Raw genomic sequence first — 12,467 nt, forward strand, 5'->3', positions numbered from 1 at the left:
TAACAGATAAACAAGATTTATTCACACATGTGTACATACAACAAAGCCTCAAGCAACTTCACTTCAAGAGGCTAAAAAACATAAAGGACTACTCGTGTATGAAATATTTTTTTTCTTTATTAAAAAAAACATGTCATGTATCACTCCAGTTATCATCATCTTCACCATCATCACTCGCAACAACCTGAAAGGTTCTCCGTTATGGATGCTAATTAGATATAAAATGCAGATATAAACACAGTTGGGGAAAAGAGTAATAGATAACAAAAGAAGAGTGACCAATACCTGACGGATTGCATTTGCCTTCTCCAAAATTGCTGTAACTTTGACGTTTGCTGTGGAACCAGTGGTATCATTTGACTTTCCTGATACTGTGGGCCTTAGGTTGAATGCCTGAACCAATAAATAAATGGCAAGTCAATGCAAAAGTTGACTACAATTAACATGATTTATTTTAATGTTGCTAGAACATGTTCTGGATTGATTTTTGTCATCAATTTGTAATTTAGAGGACTAATTAGATCTAAAAAAATAACTAAGTATTTAATGACCATTTTGACGTATTTATAATTTATAATGAAATACAAAGTTGATGACACTTATATCTCTGGAGGACCAAAATGTTTAGTTAACCTTAAATAGTTGAGATTATAACATGACCACATACTTTTGTTCTGATTTGATATAGGAAATCTTCTCTTTCATCTATCTCCTTTCCCATTCTCAACTGGTTTGCTTCCTTCTGACCCTTCAACTTCTGCTGATCCAGCTGCAGGAAATGCTCAACGAGATTAATACATTGTTAAATTCCAATATCTACCATGGCTGCATAAATACAATGTTCAAGAGAAAGGTAAGACCAAATGTTACCTTGTCCTTCAATTTATATATAATGTTGTCATAAGATTCATGATCATCGTGATTAATTTGTATTTGCTCAACCTGGGTGACCCTAGGCTGCTGGAGGATAGTAGAATCTGGAAGACTGTGATCACCAATATGTTCAGCATCTTCAGACATACAATACTGTGTCCCACTTGTCATATCCAACTGTGGTTTTGAGACTCGCCATTGCGTTGGAGGAAGAGGAGGAGGAGGTGGTGGTTGTGCAGGCTCTGCATGACTATGTGACATAACAGCATTATTGCATTTGGAATGTTTTTTACTTTCTTTCTCAAGTGCAGGATTAACATTATCGTAACTTGGAAAATCAAGTAAAGGCCTGGACAGAGAATGTTCCACACCATTCATAGTACATGTACCATGTCCACTTTTTGCATTGGTATCATCATTGGACACAGATTCAGTTGATGACCTTCTGCAAGGAGAATCATGCACCCCTTGGTCACTGCTTTCCGGAGTCTCATCAGATTCCCACTGATCAGAATTATAGTCAGAGCGAGGGCTTTGACCATCATCTGATATGTATGGAGATGATCTACAGAAAGTGTCATCATCATCAGAGTGAGAAACTGAACCATCCAGAGGAAGAGAAGCTTCAGGAACCAACTGGAAAGAAGGAAACATATCATTTACGCTTTCATGATGATTACTGCCATCCGGAAATCTCAGTTTTAATTTGGAGGTCTCTAGTCCACTGACAGGATGGAAGGATATTTTCATATGTTCAAGTGGAGGTGAAGGAGGAAGTGACTTTATAGGATATCCAGAACCAACTTTCTCTTTGGAGGATGTTGTCTCAGGAAGTGATGGTCCTACAATGCCATTTTGTCCACTCTGGTCCAATATAACAGATTTCAGAGAATTATAATGTTCAGATTTTTCATCAAAAGAAACTTTCCGCTGAAAGCTATTTATTAGTAATCTACGACTAAGTCCAAACACACGCGATGAGTTTTCACCATTTCCCTGGTTGGGTTCAGTACTGTCCTTTGTGTCAGGGGTCGATGGGAGAATACTTCCAGGTGCAATTACCCTGATTTCCCCTAAATTGTCCCTCTCAGTCTGACCAAATCCATTACTCTGCTGAGAATTGCCAGTGGCCTTTTCAGAGACACAAGCTTGGTCATCATTATGGCCTGACGTTAAGAATCTAGAATTTGGTTCCTTTAGAATCTGCTCAGCAACCTCTTCTGATGATTCCCATTCCTCTTTATAACCATTGCTCTTTTGCATTGAATTATGATGTGAACCACCATCTGTTTCACTTTTAGTGCTCAAAGACCCTTGACCTAGAGAAGTTGACTTGTTAAAGTCAGGAGGTTTTGATGGCTCGAGTCCTAATAATCCACCATTAGTCCAGAACCTAACTGAATGATCAGCCAAAGACTCTCTATGAGTCTCTTCAGATTTGCAGATATTGTTGTTGATCTTACCTGCTTCCTCATCTGGTAAATTAGAGTTTTTGGAACCAGAAAATGATATATCAGTCTCAATTGGTGCTGACACTGTATCATTAACAGTAGAAGAACCAATGTAGGAGTCAGTGCATACTGAGTTATCCAAAACAGAATTTTCACTTGGGCGAGGAACCTGCTCACAGGCAGGAGTCTTGGAGGGATGAGAATCAGCTATATTCTTGGCTATTTCTTTGCTAACAGAAATATCTGATGGACTCACAAATGCCAAATTAGATGCAAGCGGCTCTAATGTTAGAGCAGGAGTTTCTTGCAATGAGTTAGGCAAATTCGCAAGCATTTCTTTGTTTAAGGAAACGGTATCTGTGGTCATTTCTTCACTGTGAGGAGAATTTGATGGGTTCACAGGTCCCAAATTTGATGTATGTGGCTCTACTGTGGGAGGAGGAATTTCTTGCAAGTTGGGCAAATTCCCAAATGTTTCTTTGTTGAAGAAAACAGTGTCTCTGGTCATTTCTTCACCATAAGGAACATCTGATGGATTCCCAAGTCCCAAATTAGATGCATGTGGCTCTGATGTGAGAGGAGAAATTTCTTGCAATGAGTCAGGCAAATTCCCGAACATTTCTTTATTGAAGCAAATGGTGTCTCTGGTCATTTCTTCACTATAAAGAACATCTGATGGACTTACAGGTCCCAAATTAGATACATGTGGCTCTGATGTGAGAGGAGGAATATCTTGCAGAGAGTCAGGCAAATCCCTGAATGGTTCTTTGTTTAAGGAAGCAGTGTCTCTGGTCATATTTTCTCTATCAAGATCATCAGATGGACTTACATATCCCAAATTAGATGCATTTGGCTTTGATAAAAGATCAAGAACATGATTTTCTTGCAGTGAGTCAGCTAAATGCCCTTGTTCTTCATTTAAGAGAACAGTATAATCAGTCTGGAAAACGACATCAGATAAATTATTGTCCATTAAATTAGGAGGAGCTTCACTAACTCCATTTTCAATCATTCCACAAGTGACACGTGAAGATAACTGCTGCACCTCTCGTTTTGTTATATAATCAATATCATTTTCAGATTCTGATTCAATGGTGTTGAGAGCATCCACATAATTATCAGGTTCACTATCAATATCATCAGTTTGAGCCCTATTGCGGACTGGTTTCAGGTTGTTTTCTTCAGTAAATAGGATATGATTGTAGTCAATGTTGGTTATGGTAACAGCCTCTTTCACATGCATATTTGAGTCATGCTTTTCCACAAGCCTCTCCGGAGTTTTATTTCTATCACATGTTTGACTCTTAGATTCCACTATCTCTTCCTTTTCATCCCAAGTAACACCAAATGAACTAGATGCAACTTGCTTTTCCAACGAATCATGTGAAATACTATCATCAATATGATGAGATACTGATGACAGAGTATCAGCTTTCTGTTTCAATCTTGTAGAGGATGGTTCTTTATAATCTGGCTCATCAGATTGCATAGAATTACTTGGATGGAAAACACATTCAATGTAGCCAGCACCAGATTTTGAATCAAAAGAATTTGAATAATTTTCCAGATCTGATTTCATTGCCATATCTATGGTGGAGGCTGTTTGTGAGGAAGAGGTTTGCCCACTGATAGCAGAAGAAATAGATTGCATTCTGGGTAGTCAATATAATATGTAAGTGTTGATTTTGAATGAACAAGTATGCCAAGATTAAATAGACATATATAGATGTAATACCTTCCACTAGTGCTGTGCCTCTGTTCACTCCTTAAAATGTCTCCATTCCTTCGTGATCTTTTCTTCTGTCCAACATTTTTTGTGTAAGCATCAAGAAATTGTTTGCAAAAAAATCAATGCATGCATATGACAGGAAAGAAACAGGGTTAAAAATAATCTTCCCCCTGAAAGGATCATTATTGTACCTTGCTTTTATGAGATTTCCTTGCTTTTTCAGTTTTCCCAGAGTAAGATTCATCTGAATCTGCAGATACTCTTTTAAAGAAGGTCGGATCTGAATATCTCCTGAAACAAGATCCTGGGCCACCAGTATCAAATCTGATGGACACATGGAATATTTCATTAACCAGTACAGGACACTTGATTTAAGCAGGACTAGTTGATTGTATTCAACTCTTTCCAAACCAGAGAGAGATGCCAAATAGGACAGGTACAAGATCCAGGGCTACCAGTCCAAATTTGAACTAGACTGTAATTTTTTATCATCTAGACCTTGGAAATTAGTCTAAGCAGTAGTACCTAACTAATCTAGCTAATCTCAAACAGAAATACAAAACAGGGAAGGAAATTTAACATACTTATCAAGCAAGTGTACCCGTGGAGGATCACGGCATTCTTCATATGAATCCATAATAAAGTGAGGCAAGTCATTGTAAATGAAATGATTTCGAGCAGCTTTCATGCGTGGATGCCATTCACAACCTGAAAGGAAACTGCTTTTCATTAAGAACTCCTATAATCTTTGAACATTGAAACCATGATCATTAAATAATGTAGTATTGCAAAATGAAGTAAAATATATAGATATATGCTATCTAAAAAGTGCATAAAACTAGCTTAATGCCACTTGACTGCAATCAGGTTGAACGTAATCTGATATAAACATTACTGTCAAAATTATACATATTATGAGTTTGTTTTTTAGGGCCTTTCACACATCAGCTTCCTTGTCAAACAAATCACAATGTACAAACAAGATTTGATATATAATCTTCATATTTACAGTAAATCATGACCATATCAGCCCCTATTTCATCACAATACTTTGACTCATTGAACATATTGAAGACATGAATACTGAACCAACCACAGTGTTTCCAGTTTCCTTAAAGTTTTAGAGGTCTAATAACAACATAATAGCTTGCATGTTAACAAAGATCTATCTATATATTAACTATGGCACACCCAAAGACAAATGAGATTTCTCAGAGCAATTTCCGTTTGACAAATGCAAAAGAGAGAGCAAAAGCGGATTAAAGTGGATATCATGAACAATGAAAAGAAATAGAAAGAAAATACATCGAAAACAACCTAACTTCAATATGATTCAGCTTCCTGATCAGCACAATACTAGACAAACAAATGAGAGCCCTTCACATTACTTTATTGATACAAATTCTAGTGTGTCAATTAATGCATAGTGATGATTGGTATATCAAGATTCTACTCAAAGAAACAAGTTTAAGAAGTTTGTGATATAATCAAATATTTAACATGGGCATAACTTTCTCAAAAGCTACACTATTTGATTCACTCGGGACATAAATATGTTTATGTCAGAACTTGTAAAACGGTAATGATTTGCATTCTGTGACATTACTCGGGATGAATTAATTTAAAAATAACACTCTTTCTTGGTACAAATATTATTTTTTTAAGATATATTTTGGCAGGGCACATGTTCAAATCTTAGAAATAGCCTCCTGACCCCATTAGGCCGCCCTTTATATAATTTGGGAGAAATTCTATGTGGTTTTCAAAATTCCCTTCAAATAAAATTTGGTAAAGATACACCCTCATTAAGCAAAATACAATAAGTCTATCTTTCTAAGGAAATAACATTCAGAAATGAAATTAACATCTTCTGAAAAAAAATTAATATTTCCAATGAGTCCACACATAGAATGAGATAATTGCCTAAAAGAACCATACCAGCTGTGTAAGCTAAATGTATGTGACTTGTTTGTGCCAATACAGCCTTCTCCAAGGCAGGTAGTGAAGCTTCAATGTTTTGAACCTGAACCATCAATCTATGACTCCTGGAAGCTGTTGTCATTACTTGCTCTTGCAGACCATGAAAAACCTCTGCTGCAAAACTACATTTTCAAAAAAGTTTCATCATTCATGAATATCAACACAAATAGCAGAAGGAAAACTAGAACTACTTAGATTAAATTGCCTTCATCACACAAATATTAAACAAGGTTTCAACAAGCATATAGAGAAAATGTCACAATTACCACTAACTGTGTAATTATATATACCCTAGATAATAGAGCACACATACCAAACACACAAACAGATAGCAGAATAGGATGAAAGTACACAGTGGGCATTGGGAAGATTAAATTGAATCCAACACAAGAAATCATTATTTATTTTAACATTAAAATTTTCATGATTTATGTTAAGAAATATGCAAACATAATATGGGATATTTCCAAAACAACAAACACACACCATAAGTAAGGCTTTACATCTAGCAAAACAAACAATAATTACGGGCTATTTAAGCGCTAATTCTCACAAAAGAACAACTTGTCCAAATGGGGTTCAGCAAGGATAAGGTTTTGAAGAAAGAACTCACAAGATCCCACATTCGTTCTACTCTATCAAAATCAAAATATTTAATCAAATTGCATGGAGTTCCACCCTTGCCAACAAGCTCTATAAATACAACAACAACAACACTCTACAAGTACAAGAACTTAAAATTTTAACTCTTCCGAAACCATAGCCCAATTTCATTGTAACTTCAATCAAAATATAAGTTTTTGAATAGTAACTCAGATCAAAATAAGGAGTAAGACAGAGGGGAGGAAGGTGGCATATATCAGTAATGGCGATCCGAAAACTAGAAAAAATCCACAATGGCATTCAGGTTAGTCATATTCCTTCTACTTCGGACTATATTTACAGCTGTTTAGCAGGAGCATGACATGGAAGTATTAGTTTAGTTAAAAGAGAAAACCTCTAGAAGAAAAATCAAGAGTCAGCTCACAAAGTTAGAACAAGAAAGCATTTTTAGACAAATCCATTCCTCGAAACTATTGCACCTCGTGAACCACTCAAACTCTTAGAGAGAAAATGGATTAGAGTGATTATCCAAAGAGCAACCAAGGTCGAGCTGTACACAACCTATACGAGTCTACACAAAGCTCAACCAAAAACAAAAGTCAAAGAGCATTTTGTCTCCTTATCAATTGAAACTTGGCCCAAAATCCGAAAAATAAAAAACAGACCTCAATTCCAACGGCTAAGTATCATTCTCTCTAAACAACAAACTCAGCCTTATTTCGTTACAACTAAAACCAACATTCTCAGCAACCCCCAACCTTCAACCCCATTAGAGCCTCGAAACTACAGAAATTAACCAACCCCATTTCCCAAACAACTCCCATAAGCATAAAAATTGCAAATTGCATCCATTTAAACAAACCCAAATGAAAAAAAAAAAAAAACAAAGATGATATCAAAGAAAACATACTCAGCAAGATCACCAAGTTGCCTCAAGATCCCAACAAGACCAGCCACAGCCACACCATCCAACACAGCTTTAGGGTCCTCTCTGTTTGACTCTCTGTACAACTCAGGCTGCCCCAAACCGAACTCATTCCTCACCTGCAACCTCACCAGAGGCATCTTCTTCTCACCCAAACAGTGAAAACCCAAAACAAAGTTCTCTTCTTTTTTTTTTTCCTCTTTTATTTACCCTCTTCTAGCTGTTAACTCTTCTGCTGAAACCAATGAACGTGCGTGCAGGACGAGAAGCATTAAATGAACGAATTAAGAGAGAGACATCAACAACAACAACAACAACAAAAAAAATGGATTTTTTTTTTGGGGGGGGAGGTTTTAGTTTTAGTTTTAGAGAGAGAAATTAGGTGGGTGTTTGTATTGAAGCAGCTTAACTGCCAAAGAGAAGCGACGAAGAGTGAGAAAGCAGGTTAAGTGTACGGATCGGTGAGGTAAGGGAGAAGAGGGACATTGCCAACTTTGCAAGCCATTCTTGAACGGAAATCATTGTCTGAGTAAACATGGCTGGAAATTGAAAATACCAAAAATACCCTCTGTCTTTTCTTTAATGCCTTACGTGTCCGGAAAGTGTTGTGTGATAAAATGACTGGTTTGGGTCTGTGAGGTGTGACCAAACAGTGGCTTTCTTTCTATGGCTCCGAACCTTCGACATGAAAGGGACCCTAACGCTAGACATGAATCGGAAATCCTATTGGGGTCAACTTGTGAAAGTAAAAAAATAAAATGAAACAAAAATTGAGAATAGTGAAGAAGTAGTGGAATTATACGTATTTGAAGTGGATAATGCGAGATAGTGATGTTTATGAACGCTAACATACGGTGCTTCGGGTGACAATTACGGATGGAATGGCTTCTAATGTTTCAATTTTAAGGATTTAATGCTAAGATCTACAACTTGTTTTATGTGGTGGGATATGTATAGCACCATAGCCTTATTTTAATTAGTTAAAGGATTTAATGCTAAGATCTAAATTTGTTTTTATGTGATGGGATGTGTATAGCTAGAATGCTAGAATATTAATTAGTTAAAAGATATTGAAAATGTTGTATGAAAATGTTGTACGGACCTAGATAGCCATTCATAAATGAATTATAAGAAAGCCGTTGAAGTCATTTACTTGAGCTGCTAAGTAATGGCGACTGCATGTTACACTCTGTAATCTTTTCTTGCATGCTAATTAATTCGATACTAATAAGGAGAGAGAGGGAGTAATGTCATGGCAAGGGCTACATAAATCTAAGTACGAAAATGGTATTTTTGTCAAAGAAAATAAAGTAAAGGAAATGGGGAAAAGGAAAGTGATAGAAAGAGATTTGTCATTAATAAGAGTAAGGGGCAAACAAATTCATATGTCCTTTGCCATACATCATAAATGTAGATAAGGGAAGTTTTTTTCCTTTCTTTTTGGAGTTGTTAAGCTATAGTATCCAGTGGATGAATTGTAATCCACGTCTTTTAAAATTCTATCTATCTAGTAATAAAATGTAATTGCAAATGTATTACTTGATATACCAAAAAAAAGGTATTTTTATATATGGTCTATCTGAGTGGAAACTGAATAACAAAAAATAACATAATCATGATAAGTGAGCTTTTTGTGAGGCTTTAATACGACATTGTAGTCAACATATGCATTCTAAAAAATGCACGATTCGTGGAGTAGTTAACAGTAGTACTAACAAAAACAATAACTTAGGGCAATTCTCACCAAATACTTGAGGAATAAAATATGATCAACGGTCTCTTTTGCTGAGTCCGTAAGAGTTGACAAACAAATCTAGAAGTTAAATGTTTGGTGAAAGGTTTGACTTGGAACAGTTATCTAAAATCTTTAAATGCTTTCACTTCACCCAAAACAAATGCCATTTGATCCGTTTGATTCTAATTATATTAGTACTACCAAATTGATCATTATACTACTATTATTTCCGAGTCATTGTAGTAACACAGTAACACTCTGAAATCTTTGAGAGCTACATATTCTTAATTTGTGTTTCCGAATCCTAGTTTCAACCAATACACGCTAATCCCTAATCGGGTAAGTAGAAAGTAGAAAGTAGAAACTCACCATTTATTTAAATACATTTTTTTATTGCGTGTGATACATGGTGTGCCAGCATTAAATATATTTTATTGAATTAAGTCATTTAAATAACATCATATAGCTTTTAAAGTTTTAATGTAATAAATATTTATATCAAACAATTATTTTTTAACTTTTTTTTATCATGAATACATAATAAAAAAACAACTTTAATAAATTAAACAATAACTATTCTGGTAGGCAATATCTATTTTTACATATAATCGAATTCTATCTTTGTTGTTTTTTAAACTCCCACTTCTTTTAAAAATATTTCAATTTATTTGTGTTATTTTAAAATTTTAAGATAATCTTATTCAATTTTACCCTCATTTTAAAGGTAAAAACAACATTAATTATTGTTTTTTTAAATTAAAAATATATATAATTATAGAAAATATAATAGAAAAATTGAAAAAGACTTTTAACTATGATTATATTCTCAATCCGAGTATAAAATCTTTAAATGATATAATAACATACTTATATTTATCATGAGCTATTAAATTTATATGAATGGATGAAAACATAAAATAAAAAAATCACTTTGATGATTTATTTGAATCAATTTCATCGTTTAAATACAAAAATGAAAAAAATAAATAAATATGACAAAAAAGAATAAACCATATATTATCATTCAGTATCGAATATTTATTTCGAACATGAGCATTTTAAACAAACAAATTTAAAATGGTGATACTCATGTTGTGGTGAACTATGGCTTGTATTATTATAAAGTAGTGCTATAATTCCAACAAAGTGCCACAACGGCTCTCTGCTTGCCAAATCCAATGCTGCCATTAATTAGCTGCGTAGTGGAAAGTTCACGCTGTTGCGTCACAGTAATCAATGAAGACAGGCAGTGCCCATAATTAGTCCTTCAATTTGTTTAGGTTTCACAATATTCAAAAAGATACTTTAAAACTAGATCATTGATCTACTTAAGGTAATAAGTTATGATTAACTGGTCCAATCCATAAATTACTGATTAATTCGATTTGATTTTTTATATATTAAAATTTTAAAATTATATATTTATTTATTATTTATAAGTATATAACTAATATTATTTGAATAACAAAAATTTATTCATATTTTAAAATCTAAAATAACAATCGATAATAATAAGATATCAAAATGACTTCGTAAAAATAATTCATTTTTTTTAAATCGGCCAAGTTGAATCGGTTCAGTTGGAATTTGATATTTAATCGGTTGGATTTGATCGAATTATCTAAGTCAACTGTGTAATTAATCCAATAATAAAATCGATCCGATTAAGTTATTAAACTCCAATTAGACCAATCTGACTGACCGGGCCGAATCAGGTTTCACAATTATATTCAAAAAGATAAAATGGAATTTATTTTTTAATTACTTTGTTAATTTATCATATATAAATTAGATCATTCATGAAGCAAATAGAGTATAATAATGCGTGGCTGGCTAGATAAGTAAAGCCAAGGTGTTAACATGTCTTTAGGCATCTTTGGCCATAATTAAAGGGTTCATGACTGCTCATCGCAATTAATTATATATTCATCCAAAATGAACTTCTCCTTTCTCTATGTATGAATGAATTAAATAGTTGGATGACTTCAATTTTCCATTCCTTTCTTCCTGGTCTTTTTTCTTTATCTTTTCTTTGTGGCCTTTTATTTTATGTGTCATTAATTTGTTGTTTACTTTCGTTAAAATATGGTACATAGAAAGTAAGATGATTGTGCTGTCCCATTTCTTTACAGAGTATACGTATCCCAAACAAGAATGATATTTATTAATTCATACGGCCAGTTCTATGGGATAGTTACTTAGTTCCTTTTTCATATCCCAATATTAAAATAAGTCAAGGTGTATATACTTAGGTATGCTTAACTCTTCGGTAACAAAAATTAAAGTATGCTTAACTCTCACTTAACACGGGGTAGAAAAAATTAAAAGAAAAACGGTAATTCTATCAAATCTACTCGATTTATACTTTCATGAGTAGTATATTATATTGATGTAAATATGTTTTTTAATCTAAATTATCACTAGTAAAAAAATGTTTTCAAGAACACCTAAAGTTGTAAGTATAATATCTCTTCAACCATATGTGTTTTGCTATTTTGAACACCCCACGCTCACAAACTTTGGAAATACCTTTGCAATAGATTTTTATAAATGTTGAAAATAACTGGTTTGTATTATCCGTACGTAGGTATCATTGTATCAAGGTTTCAAGAAATCATATAACGTATCATTAGTAAAAGAAGGTGAGACATTTCATTTCTTGATTTTGTTTGTTAGTTTGTGTCTTCAAATAGGAATCGAAGTCAAGTCTCTTAAATAAATTAATAAATGAAAGATTAAATAAAAGGGCAGACAGAGATAACAGTTTCACATGATATCCACATGAGCTACTTACACATCCCGCAAATACAGATAAGGGCAATCAGGAGATGGGATCATGGTACCTGTGCTCACCATTTCTCTATTATTATATTACTAAGCTACATAGATCATTCATGTCAATGAAATAAATCAATATGTATGGAGGTTTCGAAAGATATATAAATTTTTAATTATGTCTTGATAAAATTAATCAGTCACTAAGAGTTACATCACAAACCATTTATTTAAGAGTTTGGTTAGCTTCCAAGATATGGTAGATTCAAACACAAAGGAAATAGGATTTTCTGCTAATTAACTTATTCCTCCAAATTCTTTTCAGTCCGTTTCCATCAAACCCTCCACGTACCATCGATCGGCGAATACGTCACCAACGGGACACATTGGAATTCA

The 12,467-nt window shown here is 34.0% G+C and overlaps 1 protein-coding gene across 1 annotated transcript; it reads right to left on the bottom strand.

Annotated features, from left to right (window-relative positions):
* On the bottom strand, nucleotides 1-8,214 carry LOC100806495 (protein SCAR1). The gene is made up of 9 exons (XM_026128478.2): nucleotides 7,547-8,214; nucleotides 5,992-6,155; nucleotides 4,638-4,761; nucleotides 4,245-4,377; nucleotides 4,060-4,124; nucleotides 871-3,976; nucleotides 668-769; nucleotides 286-393; nucleotides 1-184 (listed from the first exon to the last, which is right to left on the bottom strand). Exons 1-9 carry the CDS (start codon nucleotides 7,699-7,701, stop codon nucleotides 134-136), a joined length of 4,008 nt encoding a protein of 1,335 aa, XP_025984263.2. The 5' UTR covers nucleotides 7,702-8,214; the 3' UTR covers nucleotides 1-133.
* Nucleotides 8,215-12,467: the final 4,253 nt, after the last annotated feature.

The sequence above is a fragment of the Glycine max genome, chromosome 5, assembly GCF_000004515.6.
Source record: "Glycine max cultivar Williams 82 chromosome 5, Glycine_max_v4.0, whole genome shotgun sequence".
Lineage (NCBI taxonomy): Eukaryota > Viridiplantae > Streptophyta > Magnoliopsida > Fabales > Fabaceae > Glycine > Glycine max.

Bases quoted from the DNA above. Each gene is read 5' to 3' on its own strand.
- LOC100806495 (XM_026128478.2), bottom strand. From the start codon at position 7,701: ATGCCTCTGGTGAGGTTGCAGGTGAGGAATGAGTTCGGTTTGGGGCAG. The intron at 4,762-5,991 runs GTATGGTTCTTT...GTTTCCTTTCAG, and splicing joins ACATTTAGCTTACACAGCTG to GTTGTGAATGGCATCCACGC. The intron at 4,125-4,244 runs GTACAATAATGA...AATGTTGGACAG, and splicing joins GGAAATCTCATAAAAGCAAG to AAGAAAAGATCACGAAGGAA.